The following is a 26,326-nucleotide window of genomic DNA, read 5'->3' on the forward strand; positions in this document are numbered from 1 at the left end:
GAAAAGACATTTACAGGGGTGCCTGGATGGCTCAGTGGGTTAAGCCTCTGCCTTTGGCTGAGGTCATGATCCCAGGGTCCTAGGATCGAGTCCCACATTGGGCTCTCTGCTCAGTGGGAAGCCTGCTTCCCCCCACCCCCCTGCCTGCCTCTCTGACTACTTGTGATCTCTGTCAAATAAATAAATAAAATCTTAAAAAAAAAAAAAAGATATTTACCCATAGGGACCCCCCCCCCAGCTTATGTTTAGACATTTTCCTATGATCCATCAGATATTGTTTGAGAGTGGCATATGGAGATGCATGAGCTGCTGTGGTGGACATCACAGTCTTGGGGTGGCCCGAGGCGAGGTGGACCGTCACAAAATGCCATCGTAAAGACATAGTAGATGAAGCAGAGGAGTCCTCTGAGGGCTTGAGTTGTCAAAGGAAAGCCCCACAGAAAAGACAAGATTTTAGCTCAGTGTCAAGAGTACATGGAGTTTGGTTGTGGAAAAGGACAGACAGAGAAGGGACATTCTGCCAGACAGGAGAGCACGAGCCAGTGTGCAGCGCGGGAACGAGTGTCAATGAACTCAAAGGACTCGCAGCGACAAGGATGCCAGCCTGGCTGATGCAGATTTCTGTTGGAGAAAACTGGGCATGAAGTGGATGGGGTCGAAAGGCAAGACCCTGGAGAGCCCTGAGTACCAGGGGAGGGCTGTGCTGCCATTTCCCACCTAAGGGGGGGGGGGGAAGGGAAGGGTGCTAAGTCATGCTCCATCAGGCAGGGTCACTGAGTGGGGAGACACTGGGGGTAGGGACGCTGGTTGGGGGCTGCAGAAGAAGCCTCCAAAGATTTAGGAATGACTGACTATAGGTGGCCAAGGGAGAGAAGAGGAAGGAATAGGAAATGACTCCAGAATGTTTGGCCTGGGTGATTGAGAATGACTAGCCACCAGTTGGCCTTTTGTAGGAATTCCGCCTTTCAAATGTCCTTCTTGCTTTCCCACTGACTTTCTCCCATTCCTGCCGTGTGCGGCACCTGAGGAGAGTGACAGTATTTACCCTCTCCTTTTTTCTAGTGTGGCTTTCCCACCCAAAGCACTAAAATCTTGCCAACTACAAAGGGACCCAGAGGAATCACAAGTAAGCAAAGCAACACGAAGCTCTCGTCAGCTTCCCACTTCCCCTCTTCTGAAAATTTTGATCCTGTGACTAGGAATGAAACAGCAACTATTTCTAGCATCTGTCACAGATGTGGTTTTCTCCCTATTCTTACTGCCAGTCAGTGAGTCAGCGGTTAAGTTCACGGGTCCCTTTGTCTTAACTACATTGGGGGTTTCCTTTTGAGTTTATCCTAAGAGCAACAATATCCTGCACTTTCCATTGCCCTTTGTGGTTTAAAAAGTGCTTTCATTATTGTTCTCCCGTTTGAACCTTTACCAAACTATCCTACGAGACAAGCCTGGCTGGTGTCATTATTATGTTTTAATGATGATCAAGCTGACACCGAGAAGTGTCATTTACATAGACATACTGTCATACCTGGAAATAGCACCTGGAATCTGGTTATTTAATTCCTTCCAATATACTAGGTGCTGTGCAGAGACAAAGATGTTTCATACAGGATCTTGAGAACCCGATAAAATTGGGAAAACCGGGCATAGATCCGTAAGCAGTTAAAGTACATCCTGTGCATGAATGTCCCACTAGATGGCAACAGAAGCAATGAGCAGAAGGTACAGGCTGACTTACCCGGTCCTCATGCAATGCACAAACACAGAAGGATTGTGTCCATGTCTGGGCTCTGTGTTTTGTTTTTTTAAGATTTTATTTGACAGAGAGAGATCACAAGCAGGCAGAGAGGCAGGCAGAGAGAGAGAGGGAAGCAGGCTCCCCGCCGAGCAGGGAGCCCAATGCGGGGCCTGATCCCAGGACCCTGAGATCATGACCTGAGCCCAAAGGCAGAGGCTTAACCCACTGAGCCACCCAGGTGCCCCTGGGCTCTGTGTTTTAAGAGAGACACTGACAACCCAGAGCTTGACTGGGTGAAACTCACCAGGAATCAAAGATGAAGGGAGAGACGTCCAGGAAAGTGAACCCCCTCCAGTTATGGGAAGACCTGGAGTGTGGAAGAGGTTTATGATTTATGGTCCCAAGAGTGGGATGAGAGCTAACAGAGAGAAGTTACAGGAAAGAAGACTCCAACTTCCTGTAAGGAAAGACTCCCTAGCTACTGGAACAATAAAAAATATCTAGAACTAGCTGCCTGATGTGGTAATAAGCTCCCCGTGTCTCACAGTAATCCAACACAGACCAGATGAATGCCAGTTTAGGATGTTGTAGGGAAAATGCCCGTGTCTATAAGATCCAGTATCTGTGCCATTGGGTTCAGAACTAGTGTAGGGGTGAGGCATGGTGCAGGGTCTGAGACCACGGGTTCTGGAGACTCCGTGGTGCTTGCCCCTGGAAGCCAGCCACGGGGCTGTGAAGAAGCCAGGCCACATGGAGAGGCCATTTGTAGGTGCTTTGGCCAACCCTCCAGCCAAGGCATCAGCTGACAGCCAGTATCAACCACTAAACACGCGAATGGGTTAGTCTTCAGATCATTCTAATCCTCCAAATTTGAACCATCACACTTGACACCAAGTGGAGCAGAGATGGGATACCCTGCCCAGCCTTGGCCAAATTCCAGATTCACAAGCAAAATTAAGTGTTACCATTTTAAGCCAGTAAATCTGGGGGGTAGTTACGTAGGGCTAGATAACTGGGACATGATGTTTATGTGTTATTCTAAATTGCCACCGATCTTCAAGGCAACTCACTGATGCAGAGTTAAGTAGAATCTGGTGTTTTTTGCAGAAAGGGGGGCTGGGGGACTGGGCTGAGAGAAGACAAAGCTTGGTGAAGCTATTGGGCAACTGTGAATGAGAGGTGAATGAGGAGTTTTGGGGGTACAGTGAAGGGCACGGTAAGAACTGGATCCATGGTTGGTCATACCCTCCCTCCCCTGCATGGTTCTGTGAGTTTTCTAAATCTCCCAGAGAAGGAAGCTTGACTGAAGAGATGCCAGATCCTGACAAGAAGGTGGAAGAGAACTTGGAGGTGTGTAGATGGCCAGCGCAGGAGGAGAGGGTGGCGGGCTTGGGAAACACAACACCTAAGGAAACACAATGAAACGATATAGCCCACATATGGTTGCTGTTGGTACCGAAAGAAATCTTCGAGATTATTTTCTAGATAAGGAGAACCAAGCTCTGGCACTTGGAAAAGAATGAAGCACTAATTGTATAGTAGGGAGAGTACAATTGAATTTCAGAGAACACAGGTTCAGTGTGGCGAGAGCATGAATGAGTAGTGGGTCCAAAACAGCTTTCCAGATAGGGGGTTCAGAAAATTGAAACAAGCTAGATAATAATAAACTCTTTTCTGTATCTAAGAAGGGGAATGGTAGGGCAGTTCCTTTAAAGGTGAGGGCAGGGAGTCATGTTGGAAAGCTTCTCCATGATACCATGAAGGACAGATCTCTCATTTTGGAAGGGAAAAAATTATACCAGGTGCACAGAAGAGCGAGCCCAGAGTGGATGACCAATTTCCCATCAGTCTGGCCGCTGTACTTCAGGATACCCAAGGTCTGTCTGCCTGCCTGGTGCGTGGATGCAGCGGGGAGGAAGCAAGCAAGAGATGATACTAGAAGGGAGTTACCTGACTTCCTCATTGCCTTTGAGGCTATAATAAATATATTTTATTTTTTTAAGATTTTATTTATTTATGACAGAGAGAGAGATCACAAGTAGGCAGAGAGGCAGGCAGAGAGAGAGAGAGGAAGCAGGCTCCCTGCTGAGCAGAGCCTGATGATGCAGGGCTTGATCCCAGGACTCTGGGATCATGACCTGAGCCAAAGGCAGAGGCTTAACCCACTGAGCCACGCAGGCACTCCAATAAATATATTTTAAAACTAAAAACCAATGACTTAGGGGCGCCTGAGTGGCTCAGTCGGTTAAGTGTCTGCCTTCAGCTCAGGTCCTGATCTCAGGGTCCTGGGATCTAGCCCTGCCTCCGGCTCCCTGCTGAGCAGGGAGCCTGCCTCTCTGAATTCTTCCTCTGCCCCTTCCCCTTCCTGTGTGTGCATCTACTCTCTTTCAAATACGTAAACAAAAATATTTTTTAAAAAATTAAAATAAAAAGCACTGATGTGAATCTGGGCTGAAATCTTCTGGGTGGCGATTTCTGATGAAGGTTACTGAAGCCCCCACATTGCTCATTTCTCCTCCTTCCTTTCCTGCAACACCCTGCATCAATTATCCTCTCGAGGAAAGAACAATAAACAATTTCAGTATCTAGAGTAGAGGAGGAGAGTATTTATCATAGTGGAAGTTGACAGGGCAGAGCCTTCCCTAAACCCACCCGAGCCATTTAAAGCTTTCTGCCCCCTCTAGACTAGCACAGGGGCACGCGCATCAGACCTCAGAAGAGGGAAGACGCTTATACAGAACGCAGCACTATGTCAGGATGGGCCCTTGTCTGGATGTGTCTCCTCTTATGCCCCGTTGTCTAAATCAGGTCATGTCAGCTGTCAGTAACATTTCATTCTTCTTTTCAGAAGATGCTGTCAAAATGCCAGTTAGCTTAGAAGTTGTGCAGGGGGTGGTTAATTGGCTTTAAATTAAAAAGAGAGACACCAATGTGGTGCTGGTTTTAATGCAGAGAATTATTCTAATAGATAGGGATTCTAGAAAAAAAATAGGTTAAGTCTAAATGGAATTGATAGGCTATGAATGAACCCAGGCGATGTTTTTGAATAGGGAAAAGGGAACGTGTTACTACTACAACCTTAGTTAGGATTCACTGCAGGGTCCGGAGCCCAGCCTGTGCATATGTGATGTGTAGCCCAAGGGCTTCCCTGAAGATGTCAAGCCCACGTACTTAACCCTCCTGTCCAGCCGGTGAAACGAGGATGAGGCAATAGGTCTTAGAATTGGGGATTATAGAAGCTGTTGAAAGATCAAGAGAATTTCTCTGCCTTCAGGGAAGGATAAACTAAAATCATTCTATATGTATTAAATTATTGTTTGTAAATTATATTTCTATGAAAGACCTCAAAAAGGCACCCTGGGGGAGCTATTTAGAATTAATTCATCGCTGTCGGGAAATTGTTCACATGCAACCTCTCATAATTCAAGCTCAGACTTCCCCTTCTCATCCTGTTGTGGAGAGACACGCAGTGACTGGTTATTATCTTCTTGATAAGAAGCATCCACCTTCTTAATCTCTTTTTCCTTGTGCATATTTGATCCTGTAACCTTTCCTCATATGCCCTTAAGCAATATTCATTGCCTCATGCTGAGCTCTTCCTGAAGTCGGTTGCTCTTTCATTGTGAAACCCAAGCTGGGCTGTGTATTCTAGAAAAAGTCTGGCCAATTCAACCTATAAAGAGCTATGATTTAATGATCCTATGGTCCAGAACTTCCTCCCCCAGGGCCACACTCGCTCTTTAAACCACAGCATGAGGATGGCTGATGGCCATTTACTGTCTTGGCGCGTGACTATTCCGTCTTTCTCAATACACTCCTTCACCAAATGTTTCCTTCGTGGGCCAGGATTAAATGGTTTTGACTGGTTGTTCAGTGAGGATATGGGACCCATTTTCTAAACATTAGGAACTACACGGTGGAACAGTCAGAATGTTTGTGTCCCCCACCCCCCAATTCACTTAGTTACTGAGCTTCCTCTCATTCCAGGTCCTTGGCTGTGGCTCTGTCGCCCAGGCCATCCTCAGTCGAGGACACTTTGGAGGAATTGTCACTATCAATGTTGGATTTGCCATGGCAGTGGTAATGGCCATTTACGTGACCGGAGGTGTCTCTGGTAAGTCATAAGAATAACAGCCGCCGTGCATCCATTCCGATGTGCTCGCTCAGCGCTGGGGGCTTTGCATACCCAGTGTGTTTGCATCCCAGCCACCCTGCAAGAATATGTATTTGATTCTGTTTTTATAGATGTTAAAATCAAAATGGCCAACAGTGAGTGACTTGTGCAAAAGCAACATTTAACTAAAGACGAGAGATGGTCTTGATGAAGTCCTGAAAGTTCATTTTTACTTTTGTTCTCTTTGCTCTTGGAGACATATCTTGAAAGAAGTTGCTGTGACTGATGTCGAAAAGGTTGCTGCCTATGTTATCCTCTAGGATTTTGATAGATTCTTGACTCATGTTGAGGTCTTTTATCCCTTTCGAGTTTATCTTTGTGTATGGTGTCAAGAGAGTGGTCGAGTTTCATTCTTTTACACATAGCTGTCCAATTTTCCCAGCACCATTTATTAAAGAGACTGTCTTTTTTCCACTGTATATTTTTTCCTGCTATGTCAAAGATTATTTGACCATAGAGTTGAGAGACCATATCTGGGCTCTCTACTCTGTTCCCCTGGTCTATGTGTCTGTTTTTGTGCCAGTACCATGCTGTCTTGGTGATCACAACTTTGTAGTAAACTTGAAATCAGGCAACATGATGCCCCGTTTTTTTTTTTTTTTTTCCTTTTTCAACATTTCCTTAGCAATCCAGGTTCTCTTCTGGTTCCATACAAATTTTAGGATTGTTTGTTCCAGCTCTTTGAAAAATGCCCATGGAATTTCGATTGGGATGGCATTGAAAGTATAGATGGTTCTGGGCAGTATGGACATTTTAACAGTGTTTATTCTTCTGATCCATAAGCATAGAATGCTCTTCCATCTTTTTGTGTGTTCTTCAATTTCTTTCATGAGTATTCCGTAGTTCTTCGAGTACAGATCCTTTACCTCTTTGGTTATGTTTATTCCCAGGTATCTTATGGTTCTTGGTGCTATTGTAAATGGAATCGATCCTCTAATTTCCCTTTCTATTTTTTCACTGTTAGTGTATAAGAGAGCAACTAATTTCTGTACATTGACTTCATATCCTGCCACATTACCAAATTGGTGTATGAGTTCTAGTAGTTTGTGGGTGGAGTCTTTTGGGTTTTCCATGTAAAGTATCATGTCATCTGAGAAGAGAGAGAGTTTGACTTCTTCTTGCCAATTTGAATACCTTTTATTTCTTTTTGTTGTCTGATTGCTGTTGCTAGGACTTCTAGTACTATGTTGAATAACAGTGGCAAGAATGGACATCCTTGTCATGTTCCTGATCTCAAAAGGAAGGCTGTCAGCTTTTCCCCAATGAGAATGATATTCACTGTGGGTTTTTCATAGATAGATTTTATGAAGTTGAAGAATGTTTCCTCTATCCCTATACTTTGAATCATTTTAATCAGGAACGGATGCTATATCTTGTCAAATGCTTTTTCTGCATCAACTGAGAGGACCATGTGGTTATTCTCTCTTCTCTTATTGATTTGTTCTATCACATTGATTGATTTGCGAATATTGAACCACACTTGCATTCCATGGATAAATCCCATCTGGTCATGGTGGACAATCATTTTAATGTACTGTTGGATCCCATTAGTTAGGATCTTGTTGAGAATCTTGGCATTCATCAAGATATTGGTCTGAAATTCTCCTTTTTGGTGGGAAACTTTATCAAGATCAAAAGCAAAGGAAACAGTCAACAAAATGAAGAGGCAACCCATGAAATGGGAGAAGATATTCGCAAATGACAGTACAGACAAAGGGCTGATATCCAAGATCTATAAAGAACTCCTCAAATGCAACACACACAAAACAGATAATCACGTCAAAAAATGGGCAGAAGACATGAACAGACACTTCTCCAAAGAAGACATACAGATGGCTAATAGGCACATCAAAAAATGTTCATCATTAGCCATGAGGGAGATTCAAATCAAAACCACAGTGAGATACCACCTTATACCAGTTAGAATGGCCAAAATTAAAAAGACAGTAAACAACATGTGTGAAAAACAAATTTTTTTAAAAGAGAGAGACAAGAGATGGGGGTTAGGACTCAGAACTGGCTGGTTTCTTTCTTTCTTTCTTTCTTTCTCTCTCTCTTTCTTTCTTTCTTTCTTTCTTACTTTTTAAGATTTTATTTACTTATTTGAGAGAGTGTATGTGTGTGAGCATGAGCAGGGTGAGGCGCAGAGGAAAAGGGAGAAGCAGACCCCTTGTTGAGCAGGGAGCCCGATTCGGAGCTCAATCCCAGGACCCTGGGATCATGACCTGAGCTGAAGGCAGATGCTTAACTGATGGAGCCACCCAGGCACCCCTGAACTGGCTAATTCCTAAATGGAACTCCTACATCCTGTTCTTCATGCGCCAGTATGATCTTTTGCCTGTTTCTACCCCATGATTGGAAACCATTCCCAGAGACCCTGCTCAGAGCCCAGTGAAGATCACTCCAACAGAGCCAAGTCCCTGCACCTTTACCCACAGCAATCACAGAAGTCTGGGCTACTTGCAAAATGGTTGGTGTTCTCGTGGGTGGGCAGGTCTCACAGAGCAGCACTCTTGGTTGAATTCTGCCCAACGGGTGGGCTGATTAGAAACCATTCACAGAGTTCTGAGAAGCAAAAATGAAATGATGCTACTTAATGCAGCTTGTAACTCCAGAGAGATCTGTGGAAATGATGCAGTTCTCAAAGGTGCTTGGAATTTTCCAGCAGCCTGGTCAGAACACTGAGGCAAGCTGGCCGAGGCCAAGGGACAACAGGGAAGCCCACGCACAGTGGGGCTCTGTGCAGGTTGCTGTGCATACTCTGTCCCCTTTCTCTACAGCAGTGCTTTGCAGCAGGCATTCCAATCTCCATGCCCCCAAGTGACCCAGAGCTCGGAAATAGTAAAACAACGGCGAGAGTCCCACAGAGGCAGAGCAAAAACTTGCCCCAGGTCTACATGAAAGCAGAGCTCCTGTCCCCACCATTACACAGTGTTCGCAATGGTCTATTCTGGGCAGGGCATGACATTGCAAGCAGGGCCTTTGGGCAGAACAACCCTGGCAGAGGATCCTACAGTCAAGCCAGCCGGCCTGGTGGCAGCTGCTGCCACCGGAACATTGAAGAATGGCTGCCCCAACCCCCTGGGAGCCCCACTGGGCTGGGCCCCTGGAACAGTCATCTGCTGGCTGTCCCCTTTCCAGAGCGCGTAGACTCAGATCGTGCAGTGCTGCGGGTTAGGGATGCCTGTGTGTGTGGTTGCTTCGGCATGAGCTGTGTCTATGTTCACACTCTTGTCAAGTCTCTGCTGTGATCCCAGCACTGTAGTGTCCACCTAGACACCAGAGTAGGCAGTGGACTCTCCTAATGATAGTGGAGGAGACAGCGGACACAGATCAGTCCTGGTCTTAAATCAGCTTTCAAGACATTCCACTGCTGCCCCCTCTGTGCTCCCACTGCGTTCACACAAGGCTGGTGGCCACAGACTGGGGAATAGAAAGGTGGGTGTACTTTTGGGGTAGAGACATAGTTTTGGAATATTTCACCTGCATAATACCCTGAATTGAACTTCATCACATATTTATTTAGAAGAAATTGGTCCCAGACCCAACCAGTGTAGGTAATAGCTTTCATCACCAACGTGGCCCATGTCTGTTTGCATCTATTGATATACTCAGGGATTTGGGCAGTCTCCATAGGAAAAAAAGAGCAGAGACCAACAGGCAGAGGGCGAGAGGGTGGGAGATGGCATGAAGACTTCCCATCTGGGCCCTGAACTGGGGTTAAGGCCAGGTGCTCAGATGAGTGAGAGCTAGAGCTTATAGGACTATTTCTACCAGAGGTTCTTTCCAAGATGAGGGTTAAGAGCCAGCCAAATTGTTCACCAGAGTCTGTGAGACCCCCAAATATAAGTAGAGCAGTTTCTGAGCCTGGTTTATATAAGGCAGTATTGGGCTGGAAAGGAAACTTAACGCCCCATCTCTGGAACCTAGCGATCCTAGGCTCCTTGAGGACGGGTGGCTTTGGGAACGTGCAGAGACCACACACCAGCCCACCGTTGACACGCATACAGACATCAGTATTAGTTTAAGCAGCCACAGGAATGGGACAGGAAGACTGTTGTGGAGAAGAGGTGACTTTCTCCTGTGGCTACAGCTAACATACTGGTTTGTGAGCATGTAGGAGGCCCACTTTGAGGATTCCGAAAATAACCAATGCATAGTGGGTATAAACATAAGTAAGATCCTACTTTGTGGCCACAGACTGGTGAGGTCAACTGACATCTGGTTTTGCAATATAAAACATTACCTTCCTGGAAGGAAGTTACTATACCTTTCTTCCCTGTGAACATGCCAGTGGTCTGTCCCTTGAATCTGGCCAATCAGAACTCATGACTCCCCCATTAATGATGCAGCATCCAACGTTGTATATGCTGCCTTCTTATATGGTGGCTGTTTTTGATGCAGCATTTTATAAGCCATGTAAATTCTTGCAAAAGCAAAAGAACTTTGATCCCGACAAATAAAATATTAAGGTTGTCTCTATCACAGTGTGGGAAAGGAGGCGATCTGCCCAGGGCAGCATCTGAAAGGGTTCATTCTGCTCACCTAAGACTTTCATCTCAGGCCTGGTGGGCTCCAGCTCTGCCCTGGGCTCTTCTTAAGAATCATCTGATCGTCACAACAACCTGGATGGAGCCAAGACTTGAGGGCAGCGCTCCCGAGTCCCTCACTCGTGTTCTTTCCACTACACTGCTCTGCTTTGTGTTACAGTGAGCCAGGCTGGGCACTCACCCCTGCAAGGAGAAATCTTCCTGTTGCTTTGCAACACACTCTCCTGGAAACACCCTCTCGGATTCCTAAACAACTTTCCCTCTCGGCAGGCCTTCACCGTCTGCGCTACCCATTGACTGACTCAACTTTCATATTTGGAACACCTACTGCCTGCCTTGCATTGTGTAAAGTCCAAGATGAAGAATGAGCACCCTGCCTCGGAGTGCTTGTGAGGGGCTAAAAAGCAGAAACCTACCCACAGGAAGTTTTATTTTGGAAGAGGAGCTTGCTAAACGGAACTTTGTAACTCTCGCATTGATGGGCTCATCTGCGGGGAGCAGTTTTTGACAGGGGCTGATTTCTTATGGGCCCTTATCCTTTCACAATGGATCTCTCTGCGCTGGCTGGGTGCTGGCTCCCCTCCAAACAGCCTCTGGGAAAAGAGAAACAGGGCTGGCTTCGGGAACTTTCCACTGCCTGTGCACTCCCGTCTCCTAACCCCTGTTCCCAGCTACCTTAGTAAGTGGTGCTCCTGCTGGTCTCCAGACTTGGGGCTCTCTTAGATTTCAAAGTAAAACAAACCAGTTGAGGTGTTTGTAAGGCTTCAGGAAATCACCCATGCTTTGATATACTGGCATTTTCTTACTCGGATGAGCCCCTAAGAGGCAGGGGCAGTTGAAGAAAGGATCCTTGAGGCTTAGCCAGCAGTGAGAACCGCTCCCTGCAAGCCCACTTGGGCTTGGAGACTCAAGAAAACATTCTTTATTCATACGGGGAGACCTTCCAGAAACGGCTGACCTATAGGTTTTATAGAGTCAGATGGTGAAGTTTCTTCTCCTCTCCTCCTCCTCCTTCATCATCATCACCGCCATCATCATCATCATCATCATCATCACCTGTTGTTCCAACCATGTCCCTACCCCAAAGGTCTACATTTCAGTGTGGTCACATTGACAGTGACTCTAATTCCCCCTCCACACAAAGTATACACTTCAAATGAACATCTTTCGTTCTTATTTTTGCGGGGGAGAGACTTTTACTTTCCTATTTTGTATTATGTTCATTGGGATGAGCAGTGGGTGTTATACACAACTAATGAATCATTGAACACTAAACAAAAACTTACGATGCACTATATGCTGGCTAACAGAACTAATGAACATCTTTCATTTTCAGGAACTAACCCCATTTGCACTCAAAGACGATATTTGAAATGTGGTTTTCTTTCTGCCCACTAAGGCAGGGAAGGCTTATGAACATGGTGTATACCACTTCCATGTCTGGAAGCAGTATAGCACAGAACACAGACTCTAGAATTCATATCAACCTGCATTTGAATCTGATTCCCACCACTTAACTAATCATGTGGCCTTAAAAAAGTTACTTTACTTTTGTGCCTCAGTTTCCTCACCAGTTAGAGAGTAATACCCACCTCACTGAGTTCTTATAAGGGTAAAATGTGTATAATACCCCAATAATTACATATGGCAAATTTTCAGTAAATGTTGCTACTAGCAAAGCCACGGGGGTATTGGTGACCTACCACTGAGCAAACCCTCTGTGTGATCTGGTGACCAAATGAGAAACCAGGAGGCTGATTCTCTAGCAGGAGCTTAGATTGGGGTGTTGGAAGCATTGCTACATTTGCATGTGTGAGAGAAACACATTATTCCTGCAGAGGAACTGAGCAGAATCCAGACACTGTAATCACCTCAAAGTACATGGAGCCCCTTACCTCAGTGAGAGGCACAGTCCACCAACCAAGTTTCATTTTCCCCTTAGACATCTCTTTTTCATCTTAAGATTGTTGTATCTCCTCTGGACATGGGCTGAGGAACTGCTAGATGCAGATTTAAATATTAAACAATATGTTGTATAAATATATTGACTTAAAAACATATTGATGTTAACAGATTATATCAATCTCTTGGAGGTAATTATTTCATAGACAGTTAAAAGCCTGGGACGTCAATGATAGCGACATTGATAGCGACAGTAGATCGACGATAGAGACAGAAAATGGACCTCTTGAGTACAAGTTTCTTTCCATGTCACTCCCTTCTCAGGAAGCTAAACTTCCTAGACAATGTCTAATGGTTCATGTGGATTACTCGTCTCCCTTTCCTCCCCATTCAAACACATGCATGCGCACGCGTGCGCACACACACACACACACACACGTGCACACTGAGCTCACACACTCACCTATACGAAAGCCTCTGTCTCTTCACACAGTTCTCTACCTAGAAGACTGAATTCTGCCTGAGGTTTCTAGATAAGATTTTCTGTGTTAGAATTCTCCCTGGCCTGCTGCTAACATCCCTAACCGTCTTTCTTTCTTGCAGGTGGCCACATCAACCCAGCTGTGTCTTTTGCAATGTGTCTCTTTGGACGAATGAAATGGTTCAAATTTCCTTTTTATGTGGGAGCTCAGTTCTTGGGAGCCTTTGTAGGAGCTGCAGCCCTCTTTGGCATTTACTATGGTGAGTAGGGCTCCTAAGCCCAGAGGTTAGGGAGAGCTGGCCCTGACTGGGGAGTCAGAATTACTTGTTAAGAACAGATGAGCTAAGGCAGGAACAGGGAAGTGTTCCACATTCAGCAGGCAGTTCTAAGAATTCGAAGTTCTGAATAATGTGGCCAACATTATCATTAGGACAAATTCACAAAGTCTCTTAAGAAAATGGTCACAATTTAAATGGAGGGCAGGACTAGAAGTCTGTCTTTAGGTCCAATCAGTACTACAGTGTGACCAGGCACAAAATTAACGATAGGCCAGTGGATTCTCCATAAGCTTTCTCTGACTTGGCTGGGAGAGAGGGTGTTGACTGGTAGCAAAGGTTGTGATTAAGTATTCAGAGCAGGAATCTGGAACAAAGTCTTTGAAGGAAAGGGCACGGTTGAGAATAGGCTAGGTGGGGAATCTCTTCCCCATTCTGTCCAACAACAAGGACATCTGATCTCCAACAGTCCTGGAGGAGAAACAGTAATGGTGATCAAAGACCCAGACTTTAATTCTGTACTACGTCAGTAAGTAGCTGGGGGACTAATGTAAGCCATCTGACTTTGTCAGTCTCAGTTTCCTCCTCTGCAAAATGAGGGACTTGACTTCTAAGACCCTTCAAACAAAAAAAATCTTGAGATTGCATGAAATCAACTGTTGAAGTAGTTCCTTCTGTCTAACCCCCATAGAATATGAGTTTCCTGACCCACTGGCTAAGGTTGACTCAAGTGTGGAGTGAACCATGGAGGGCAGCCAGGGCTTGACGTGACATCCTAGAATTTCTATGGGCATCTCTAAAACTGCCAGGCTATGAAATGAGGAGAGAGAAATGGAATAGGTCCAACAAGCTGGACCTGAGTGTTTTTGGTTGTTTTGCACAAGACCCGGCAGAGGCCTCCCTCAGCTTTGCCCAGAGAACACTAATGTACCAGAGTTCTTTCTTCCACAGATGGACTTATGGCCTTTGCCGGTGGAAAACTGCTCATTGTGGGAGAAAATGCAACAGCCCACATTTTTGCAACGTACCCCGCTCCATATCTGTCTCTGACAAATGCTTTTGCAGACCAGGTAAGTGCCTGTTTGGTTACCAAAGACTGGACTTCAGGGAAAAGATACGATCTCATAAGGGGAATGCACAGGAACATTATAGTCCATCAGACTGGGAAGGCTGTGTTCCCAAAGTCAGAGGTCACTAGGCATAACCCAGGCATTTTTGACCAGTTTTTCCCTTTACCAAAGTCGATATCACTAACAAAGTTTTCTGCTTCCTTGTTAATAGATACACTTGAGGGCACCTGGGTGACTCAGTTGGTTGAGTGTCTGACTCTTGATTTCATCTCAGGTCATGATCTCAAGGTCATGGGATGGAGCCCCACCACGGGCTCCCCACTGGGCGGGGAGTCTGCTTGAGATTCTCTCCCTCTCCCTCGGTTTCTCACCTTGCTCTCTCTCTCTCTCTCTCTCTCTCTCTTAAATAAATAAAATAAGTCTTTAAAAAAACCTGCATACACTTGTTTTGCACTGGTTGAGGTCCAGAAAAGAATGGACAACAGGACATTTCAACCCCTAAAGGGGTAAATAGGGTTTGCTTTCTGATCACTGTCTCTGCCACACTCTGAACATGGAGGCCACAAGAAAAGACATTTCCATCACAGTTCAAGGACTATGAAGTGTGACCGTTGAACCTAGAGCATCACTGGATCCTCTGAGTCTCCTCAGGCACATAGGTTTATCGAACCTCAAGGTAGCTAGAAGAGTCTCTGCTCTGTGGACATCTTAACAAGCTGCACCCAGACACCTGCGATGTAGCAGACAGCACGGTTCTTCTGGTCACCTTGTGGCAGGACCAACCTTGTCAACCTGAGGGCCTCTTCCTCTCTTACCACAACCCAGAAAGCCGGCTGGTCAGCCCGGAAGGAAGAAAGGAGGGAGAGAGGCAAGGAGGGAGGACATCTCCAGCAACTCTCAGTCGTTCTCTTGTGATCACGATGGGGCAGGCTAGAGCGGGCATGTGTATAAAACGGAACTTCCAGATTGCCAACTCTGTCCACCTCCATTTGATGGAGAGATGAGAAAATCCATGCCCTCATGTCCTTGGTCTTTTTCCTCTCCACTTTGATCAATAAACCAACAGGCAACAAGTCTTTCTTGAGCTCTCTCCATATGCTCAGCCCCGTGGCTGGAGCTTGAGGGACTGACAAGTAAATGTGAGACGGAAAGATCCGAGATTTGGAGTCTGAGTGCCGGAATTAAAATAACAGTTCTGTGCCAACTCCCTGAGAAACTTTAGCTCGATTACTGAGCTCTGGGGGTCTCATGTTTTCATTTGTAAAGTGGGGATAATATGAGCACTTATCAGATTACTTTGTAAGGATGAAGTGAATAATAGGAGGAAAATGCATTATAAACAGTCTCTGCCCAGGAATTTTGAATAAAATGAAGAACAAAATGATCACCTGAAGACAAAAGGAACAACGCAAAAGCGAAGGCCATTAGACTATAGGAGTCACATTAGTCATTTGGCACCAAGAGCTGGGATGATGAGAAAAGTTCTGATGGAAAAGATACAGAGAGCTGTAGCTGCCAGAAAAAGAATGTTCTCCTAAGCTGGAAAAATAGAAGGATAGTATTCAGATGAAGTAGTTTAGGGTCTTACACTCTATTCCGTATGGGAATATTAGATTCATTCAAAATATCACAGTTCAAGACGGCATATACTACTAAAAGACATGAGCCAAAAGATGTCACACAGCAATGAGTGCAGAATGGGGATGTTTGCTCTAGGGGGTGTGTGCGGGAGCTGGGGGGACGGAGGTGACGAGATGGACAAGTAGCTCCCAAAGAGTTGAAGGAGTGTCAAGTGCAAAAGAAGTTAGACTTGGTATGCACATGCTCCCTGGAGATTTGATGGAAGTTAGTACATAACAGGTGCTCAATAAATATTGATTAATAGACTTATATATTAATTATGTAGTATGTATACACTAATATTTCTATACTAATTATAAAATTCTTGGCCCATGAAATTATGGTGAGATAAAGTTACATTATATTTAATAAAAAGAAGACCTTTCTAACAATCGGGACTGGGCTTTCTCTTTCAAGATTTCTCATGTGAATTCCATTTGAGGTAAGAAAGAAAGAATGCTGACATTCTCTCTCTCAAACCTTGGCTTGCGTTGAAAAGGACAGTGTCTTCATTCCTTTTGAAAGTGGCAGGTTTCATTCTTCTAGAAGAGCCTGAGAGAACTGCTGTCATTCCCCTAACGTTTAGTACGGTTTGCATCTCTTCGTTACAAATCAGTTTTTCCCACGTATCTGTTTCTTAGTTCTATTTTTCTCTTATGAACTTCTGTTCATTTCCTTTGCCCATTTATCCGTTGACTCCTCATGTTGTTTTTCTCGCCCGTCTGACGGGGCATCTCAACTGTTCTGCCAGCTGGCGGCTTGCCTTTCTGTTGAGCACAATGGTAGCTTAGCCGGATAGTTGTCTCGAAGGTAAGTCTCTGGAGCTGAGCTCTCAGGGTCCACACCTGACTGCCACTGACTGGGCAGGCGACCTCAGCACATCACGAATGTGTAAACGATGCCAGCCCCACATCAGGGCTCGCTGTTATGAGAAGAGAGCCTGGCCTGCTGTGCCCGCCAGTGCGTGTTGTTTGTTACCACGTTTGTTTTTCACCAGAAGGGGTGAATTCTGAGGTGGGCGAGTGAGTGGAATACAAGTTAAATCCCTTGTGCATTTTCTCCCTCCCCCAGGTAGTGGCCACCATGTTCCTCCTCATGATTGTCTTCGCCATTTTTGACTCCAGAAACTTGGGAGTCCCCAAAGGACTAGAGCCCATTGTCATCGGCCTCCTGATTATTGCCATTGCTTCTTCCTTGGGACTGAACAGTGGCTGTGCCATGAACCCGGCTCGAGACCTGAGTCCCAGACTTTTCACTGCTTTGGCAGGATGGGGGTTTGAGGTCTTCACGTAAGTAATGGTGGTGTTGGGGGAAGAGAGAGTCATGCTGCGCCTTTACTGGGAAGGGCTGCGCTTGGACCCTGGAGGTCTAGGAGAGTTCAGTTGGAAGTGTGGAGATTAAGTGCATGTTCTGGTCATCAGCGTGGATTGTTTCACTGGTGCTTTGTGATATGGGGTGTGGGGGCAGGGAGGGGAGTGAGAGGAGACACATATGGACACAGATACAGAGAAAGAGGAAGAGAGACAGGGAGAGAGAGGCTCTAGGTAAATTCAAAAGAGATGGGCTTGGCCTATATAATAATAATACTCAGTTGGTAGATGGTTTTATGTGAATATTTTGGTTGTACAAGTTGTCTGCAGATTCATTTTGTGATAAAGTTGGGCCTAGAGTTTCCATCTTCTGATACGACTCTAGGGTTCTTGGTAGTGAACCATGCTATGCTTCACTCATTCAACAGATCTTTACTGGATGCTATCTGTGCTGTGGTCACTGTGCTATGTAAAGGGAGATTTCGAAATCAGCTAAAACCCTAGCTTTGAGCAATACAATAAGAGCTCTGGCAACCGACAAAACAAAGTGTTCAACCAACGCAGATGAGAGAGTGACTAGTTACACCTCGGAAGTTGGGAAAAGCATCACCAAAGAAGTGAGGGCTGAGTCAGGTCTTGAGGTATGAGTAGGAAATCCCTAGCAGAACAGACATGAAAGAGAGCCCGTGCACGGGAAATGGCAAGACACCATACTTTCTACCTCAGAATGTGCTGAGGAAATACGTCAGCTGTTGGTACCAATCTTCTAGGACACACTGTGCCCATTTATTCCTTCCCGCTTTTGCCCCCATGCAACCACAGTGGTCTGTCCCCATCCACTTAGCATATCTCTCTATGGAAGAGGAACTCACGTTGGTTCATCAAGAAACAGGGCTCTAACAGGAAGAAAGAGAAGTAGGAAAGACACATGTGAGGAAATTCTAGGTTCACATTTGCTGTGAGAAAAGACTTGAATGTCCTTAAAGGCTGACCTGCACGTATAATCATACACATGCGATGACTTATTTAAGTGAAAGTTTGGGCTGCCTTCACCAGTGTGAAAAAGTAGTTATTTAAATAACTGACACCAGTCAGATCACCACCACAGACAGGGCTGAGAGCTGCTGGAAGGTAAGCATCCTGAGGGCTGGGACCCAGCAGCATCCTCACCACTGTCCCCACGGTGATGAGACCAGAGGCTGGCATATACAGAGTCTCCAGAGAAGTTAATATAAGTCTGAATGAAAGAATGGTCAAATGTTATGTGCCAGACATGACCCAGGAGATGAGGAATACAAAGAAAATCAAGCAACATCCCCTATCTTTAAGAAACTGATAATGCAATGAGTTTTCTAGAGCAGTGGTTCTCAACTAGAGGTGATTTTTTTTTTCCCACCCAAAGGCGGTTGGCAATGCCTGGAGACATGTCTGGTTGTCACAGCTGGGGAGGGTAGAAGAGAAGGTTGTTACTGGCATCGTGGGTAGAGAGAGGTCAGGGATATTGCCAAGTATCCTCCAGCACCCAGAACAGATTCCCACAAGAAAGAATTATTTGGCCAAAAATGAAAGAATGCTCCACAGATGAGGAGCTCTTGTTCCAGAATGATTACCATTAGGACATGAAAAGGTTGAACAGAACATCCCCTAACAGGAAGGTTCTTTTGTATCCTTCCAAAAGAGAATGCAAAACATATATCAGCAAGATTCTCAGAGCCCAGAATTAACCTGACTTTCGTTAATCCCAGCTCCTAGAGCCTCACTCTAGGTTACCGCTGCCCCCATGACCTGGTCACCTGTTAGCTTCACACAGACCCTTGGAACAAAGAGGCCTCGAAGCCTCCCTTTGAACCCTGTTTCAGGACTCTCCCGAACTCTAGGAGGGATGGTCATTATAAGATAGATAAAGGTCTTGTCTATCCTCTCTTGGCTTTGTGAAGTCAATGGTAGGAGATCACATCTGGCAAAATGCTAGAATCCCCTACTGCCAGACGAGCTCCACGTCCCTGTCCCTCCATGTCAGGGTCTTTTCCTCTCACACGTTCACTTATTCACCCCTGCAGCTACCTGAGCTGTTGGTCCAGGCCCTGGGCTGAGATGATGAAACCCAGCAGCTGCCTTTCTGCTTCCTTTGTGCTCTGTTCAGCGGGCTCAGCCTAGCCGCTTCCACAGGCTGAAGCTGTCAAGTGTCGTTTAAGAGATTGACTCGTTCACTTCAGCACGTGGGAGGTTTGCAGCTCCAAAGTTAGGAATTATGGGGGTGGAAGTAGGGGCATTTTATAGTGTTTGGATGTGCCTGAATGGGGGACAGAGAGGAGACTGCGGGCAGAGAGGATCTGTTTATTATGTTTAAGTAACAAGTGATCTCATCTGGCTGGAAGGGTGTGTGGAGAAGTCTAGAAAGGTCAGCGTGCTGGATCGCAGAGGATCTAGACTCCCAGAATGAAAACTTGGGGTTTGGGCTGCCCCATCTTTCTATTTATTTATTTATTTGTTTGTTTGTTTGTTTATTTTGAATTAATTTATTTATTTTCAGAAAAACAGTATTCATTATTTTTTCACCACACCCAGTGCTCCATGCCCCATCTTTTTTAGATTATGGGAAGCAACAAAGGGTTTCGAGGGGAAGTTTGAGGGGCACCTGGGTGGCTCAGTGGGTTAAAGCCTCTGCCTTCGGCTCAGGTCATGATCTCAGGGTCCTGGGATCAAGCCACTTGTCGGGCTCTCTGCTCAGCAGGAAGCCTGCTTCTCCCTCTCTCTGCCTGCTTCTCTGCCTACTTGTGATCTCTCTCTGTCAAATAAATAAATAAAATCTTAAAAAAAAAAAAAGAAGAAGAAGAAGAAGATGGGATGTTTGACATGGTTAGAACTCCAATTTAGTTAAATTAATCTGATGTCACCATCTAAAATGGATTAAAAAGGAGAGGGTAGAGGAGTAGAAGCCAGTTAGGAAAGAGCTGGCTGGCTGGTAATCTTCAAAAATGCCCAAGAAAACCTTGGAGGGATAACAGATCCCCAAAGTGTTTCTAGATCATCCCACCTTTTCAGGGTTCCTCATCCCCAGTAAGCATCTCAGTAGCTACATTAGCCTGGGTCTACCCCCAAGATTGCCTAACTCTCGGGTCCCCACTCACCCCAGTCTGGCCAGCACTGAGGATGACCAGGGGAGGGGATCACCAGACAAGGGCCTGTCAATAGACCCCGGCTGACTCCGGCTTTTCCTTTCAACATTATAGTGTTTTCCATCTAAGCGCTCTCCACGAATTCCCATTAAGGTATTCATGACTTCATGGATGAAGGATCTCAGGGAGATTGTTAATATTTTAAATATTACTCAAAGGAATGAATCCCCGATGCTGGTCCGTACCTTAAGCAAGTAACAAAGACATTGTCCTGACATCCCCCAAATCATGGCGTGTGAATGACACTGAGGACCCCTAAGACCGGACCAGGCAGGAACCCACGTTTGAAGGCCTCCATTTCTGACCGGTGACCCTGGCACAACACATTCAGCCCCGACAGAAGGAAGAGTCTGGCCAGTGAAAGGAGGACATGTGTCCTGGCAGATACACGGGACCTGGATCTGTTCGAGGACAGTGAGATTCAGTGGCTAAGTCACGATGAAAGAAAAGAAATGAGAGACAAATAAGGTGGCTTATACGTGCTTCATGTGTTTGCCCAAGAGAAGGTCCCTAGCTCTGTAAAGCCCATGCGCCTCTCCCAGGAAAGTCCTCCTGGATTTGGGGACTCTCAGAGAGCCTCGAAGTGCGCGTCATCTCAGCTGCGCAGTAAGAGTGACCTCTGGTGGCCATTGTGCTCAACCTCAGGGCCCTTCCCCTGAGCCTGCACTCGTGAGCTAAGATTTCTGGGGACGACCCAGGGGAAAGGGATCACCAGACAGAGGGAAGGATGGAGGTCAAGCATGGGGCTTAGTTCCTTTATTATTCTTTCCAATCCAAATGTGATACAAACAAAAGGCCACCTGGAACATATATGTGGTGACTAAGCATAATGATAAAAAGAACAGCCCGCAAGCCTTTCCCCAACTGTGAAGTCCTCAAACAGCTCCTGCTGTTTCCCCTGCCTCCTCCGCATTATTCTCAGTGGTAGTGATTATCATTCCCCTGCTTTATGAAAGTTTTTTTTTTAAGATTTTATTTATTTATTTGACAGAGAAAAAGATCACAGGTAGGCAGAGAGGCAGGCAGAGAGAGAAGGGGAAGCAGGCTCCCTGCTGAGCAGAAAGCCCGATGCGGGGCTCAATCCCAGGACCCTGAGATCATGACCTAAGCCGAAAGCAGAGGCTTAACCCACTGAGCCACCTAGGCGCCCCCGAAAGATTTATCTGAAATATATACACCCTTAAATAACTTTATAGTATTATTGAATAATTTTGCTTGCTTCTGAGCATTGTGTTCCTTCCTATGGAGTTACTTAATGGATTTCCTGCCTCTGAAGAAGATGGTGACAATTTACAAAGGTACCTGCTTTCTTCCGGAACTCTACTTTCAGTACAATTACTGTGATTGAGGACTTCTGGAATCATGGCAGAAAAGAAAATCATGGCAGGAAAGGCTTATCAGAGAGTAACTTTAAGCTGTGACCTTGGGGTGCCTGGGTGGCTAATGGGTTAAAGCCTCTGCCTTTGGCTCAGGTCACGGTCTCAGGGTCCTGGGATCAAGCCCCGCGTTGTGCTATCTGCTCAGCAGGGACCCTGCTTCCTCCTCTCTCTCTCTCTGCCTGTCTCTCTGCCTACTTGTGATCTCTCTCGGTCAAATAAATTAATAAAATCTTAAAAAAAAAAAAAAAAAGCTGTGACCTCAAAAAATAAGCATGAAATTAAATTATATTTAGTAGGTAATTCATATATCCACCTTTCATTTTTTTAAATCCATTCATTGGCAAACATTTCCTGTTTATTTACTCTGTGGTTGCCCTCCTAGACCAACTATCCAGGAACCTCTCCACATCCTTCCATTCATAATCCCCAGGACTCATCATTTCAGGATTGAGGGCAAAGCAGTTCCTAAATAATCAACCAGGATTGTCCCTAGATGACTTCAGTTTTGACAGTGGGTTCAGGGACTCTGTTTTCTGAAAGGAAAATAAAGGGGACCTATTCTCTCACAGGTAATAATAGCACAATGGACTAGATCATCTGAAATGAGGTATATGAAAAATCTAGGATGATGCTTGCCAAGCTACAGTGAATGTGCTTATACTTAGCTCTTGCTGAATTAAAAGGGAACCATGAGCATGGGAAACACTGGCTTGTTAGGGAATAGCTAGTAATACCAGGAGGGAGATCCAAGTGGTGTATCACTAACTTCTTGTTTGTTTTCAGAGCTGGAAATAACTTCTGGTGGATTCCGGTAGTGGGCCCTTTGGTTGGTGCTGTGATTGGAGGCCTCATCTATGTTCTTGTCATTGAAATCCACCACCCGGATCCTGACCCAGACTTCGAGACAGAACCATCCGAGGACAAACCAGATAAATATGAACTTAGTGTGATAATGTAGTAGTGTGCTCAGGTTGGGTTTGCAATTGGCTGCACTAGTATTTTCATCAGAAAAGATGGCATCCAGGTGTCTGTATTTTCATAAGAGTAGGATGGAATCCACCCAATTTTCTCTGCTAGCCATGTGAGGTGCATAATTATAAACACATTCAAGTCAAAGCTGGCAAATGCTGACCTCTCCTTCACCAGTTTCCCCCAAAATAGCACTGACTGTCCCCTGAATTTCAGGCAGCCTTATCTCCTGCTCTGTTTGTTTCATCCTTTGATGGGAATCCTTATTACTAGGCCAGCACTGATAACTTCGAACCTTGACCGTGGACTTACTTGGATGATCTCAGCTGCACTACCTGTATGTAATAGCATTATGAAAGCTTTGTTTTTCCACAAAGATTATGTTTTGAGTATCAACCAAAACTAAATTGAAAGACAAAACTGTGATTTCAGTTAATATATCCATGAATTAGGGAGCCAGTAGGTCAACTGCGCGGTTACATTCTGCCACTATATTTGTGTAAATACAGATACTCCTCAAACCTAGGGATTGGGAAACAGTAGATTACAGCTAGAAAGCACAGGGGAAGGACACTGTGGCATTCGGAAACCTCAGGAGACAAGATAAATTTGGGAAACCAAATGGAATTTTTTAATGGAAACCATTTATCAGATTAATCTCTTGCTCTTTGTATTTGAGAGGGCGCCAATTAATTTTCTTGTCTTTAGTATATAATAACCTAAAATACAGCCGTAACCTCAATCATGAAAATTACATCACCCTATATTTTTAACTCAAATGCATTTTCCTAATTGTCCACTTGAGGACAGACATTTGACAAGTTAAGTCAATGGCTGCACTCATCCATTGTTCTACACGTGCCCTAGAAGCCAAAACTGGAAGCCATGGGATCCTGGTCTAGTGGAGTCTTCAGGAGAGAAGGACCCCAGAAAGATAGTGTTACCTTATTGGGCTTTTCCATTCACAAAAACACTTTCCCATTTATTATCTCATTTAATCCTCATAATGACTGTCCAAGGTAAATGCTGTGCTGCCCATTTTTTCAGACAAGGAAACAAAGTCTCAGGGAAGTTGAGTGAGTTGCCTAAGGTCAAATGGAAAGTTGAACCTCATCTAACGCAACCTACACCTTTCAGAAGATCAATAACTAGTCAAGAATCTTGGCCAGCCCTCCTTGGCTGACCAGAAGACATGGGGCTGGCAGCAGCCAGAATGTGTACACATTCTGGATATAATGTTCCTGGGACCCTAAAATATAAAGAACTTCATCGTGTGGTTTTATTCCTGCCGTTATTGAAACACTAACCAAGGAAAGACATAGTAATTAGGTCCTATTTTTCATGTGTTGAAAAACATTGTCTGAAGGCCTCCCTTCCTCGCCCACCGTTGCTCCTTCTAACTCTCGCTCCTCCTTCCCTGCCAATCACAAAGATTACATGTGGGGACTTTCCCCTTGGTCAGGCTCTTCCCTGTGAAGTTCCCTAATTGATGTCACTTTGGTGACAAGTGTCGGTGAGTTACAAGCACCAGAGAAATTGCTCTACATCAAACGATGCACCTTCAGTCAAACTGTTAAAAAACCCAGCATTCCCAGAGGTGTCCAGTTCCCATTGCGTTGTGATGATAACAGAACAAAAAGCAAATGTGAAATGTCTCCAGTGGCCTATGTTCTATAATCTACCAACATGAAATTTTTTTTTTCTTGCTCTGGAACTACCTGGATATTTCCCATTTGAAATAAAATTGGTGGCTTTTTTTTTTTCTAAGTTTTTATGAGTGCTATGACTATTAAGGGCACGTTTTACCCCGTCTATAAATTGAGATCTCCTGGGGAGTTCTTAAAAAATACTAATGTCCCAGTTAATCATTTGTAAATATTGCAGTGACTCAAATGTGCAGTGGAGGTCGAGAATATTGACTTGGTTAGATTACATGTGTCTAAGGTTTCTTTGAGAACCATGTCTAGGGGTGGCCAGATGATTTCTGGAAGGATTCTCAGGCTTGGGATTCTTATGGATTTGAGAGCAGCGGTTCTCAATAATGGGCAGCTCTACCCCCTTCTCAGTTCCTTCCACCACCCCTGCAAGGGGATATGTGGCAATGTCTGGAGTGATTTTTGGTTGTCACAGTTAGGGTGGGAGAGTTGCTGGTGGGTAGTGGGTAGAGGTCAGGCTGCTGCTAAACATCCTACAAAGAAAAGGACAGCCTCCCCCAACCCCCACAGCCCACAATAAAGAATTCTTCAGTTGAAAATGGCAATTTGTGCAGAGGTCGAAAGATTCTGGATTTGAGAAAAGGCGAGGGGAGGAATAAGAGAAGACACTAAAGTCCTGTGCCCTGATTCACATTCTGCAAAAACAGAAATGCCAAACACGTGAGGAACAACCCTGGGGGTTGGTGGATTATAATTATTAGAGAAAGAGGCAACCTAAATTTTGAGTTTTCAGGTTGGATTGTGGAATCTATGATCCATGCAGGTGATCATTAAACACTAACTGGTGATTAATGACCGGGATCATGAAAGGAAAATGCACCTTAGGAAATCAGCCCCAGGAAGACTTATTTAAATGGGGGAAAAAAGAAAAAAGTCCTCTTGTTCTACGTGTTCACATTCAAGTTCTCCCTCTCCCCCAGTTTACAAGTGGGTTTGCCTGTGGTGGATTCTTATGCCAGAGAATGTCTTTGTGTTTGAATGATCTGTATCACAAGTCAAGTAGAGCCAAATAACCTATATTTTAAATAGATCCTTTAGGAGGTAGAATTTTAACAATGCCCCCCCTTCCTTGTCAATCACAAAACTTAACAGAATCATTTATTTTATGCCAAAAACAATTTCTCCATGATTCCCCAACCCTTTGAGATCTCAAAGTATGTCAGATGTAGGACTTTTCTAACCAGTAGGAACCAGAGTCAATACTCAGCTGTTGAACAGGCTAAATGAAGTAGAAATTTAACATTTAAAATCTGATCCTTAAGCTTTAAATTAAATTGTTTACACACACACACACACACACACACACACACAGTCTTACATAAAGACACATTGGTACTCAAAAATACCATCACGGAAAAAGATATACAACTTCCAGTTAAAGAGAAGGGTTTACAAGTTTTATTCAGCTACAGTCTGCCTGTGTATCACCATGCTACTGCCGTCTGCCCCCACGCAGCCCAATGCTGAAGGGTTTTTGAACAGAAACTGTAGGTGTGTATGTGTGTAGGGGATCTTCAGAACATAATTTGAAAGCCGTTGATAAAGGACTTGGAACAAGTTGTTGATGAACATTTTTGTAAAAGGATTAGATTCAAGGACAGAACCTACCAAAGGTCATGATAGTTCAATCTTGGGTAATTTTCCAGACTTCGTAAATTTTTTAAAAAAGATTTTGTTTATTTATTTGACAAAGAGAGACACAGCCAGAGAAGAAACACAAGCAGGGGGAAGTGGCCCAGGGAGAAGCAGGCTTCCCACCGAGCAGGGACCCAGATGCAGGGCTCAATCCCAGGACTATGGGATCGTGACCCAAGCCAAAGGCAGAGACTTAACAATGGAGCCACCTTAAACAGAACTACTTAACTCACCAAAAATCACTCACGAAGATGTTGATCAGTTCTCAAACTGGGAATTTAAGTTCTCTGAAATAACATATTTACTAATCACAGCAAATGTAGAGAAGCAAT

At 44.9% G+C, this 26,326-nt stretch overlaps 1 protein-coding gene across 1 annotated transcript in view; it reads left to right on the forward strand.

Moving 5' to 3' along the window:
- AQP9 (aquaporin 9) overlaps positions 1-24,411 on the forward strand; it is a 44,435-nt gene extending 20,024 nt beyond the window's left edge. Inside the window, exons 2-6 of the mRNA XM_059180624.1 lie at positions 5,723-5,849; positions 12,965-13,102; positions 14,069-14,187; positions 16,879-17,096; positions 22,459-24,411. Coding sequence (XP_059036607.1) covers positions 5,723-5,849; positions 12,965-13,102; positions 14,069-14,187; positions 16,879-17,096; positions 22,459-22,633 — 777 coding nt within the window. The 3' untranslated portion in view covers positions 22,634-24,411. The remainder of the gene's footprint in view (positions 1-5,722; positions 5,850-12,964; positions 13,103-14,068; positions 14,188-16,878; positions 17,097-22,458) is intronic.
- Positions 24,412-26,326: the final 1,915 nt, after the last annotated feature.

The sequence above is a fragment of the Mustela lutreola genome, chromosome 7, assembly GCF_030435805.1.
Source record: "Mustela lutreola isolate mMusLut2 chromosome 7, mMusLut2.pri, whole genome shotgun sequence".
Lineage (NCBI taxonomy): Eukaryota > Metazoa > Chordata > Mammalia > Carnivora > Mustelidae > Mustela > Mustela lutreola.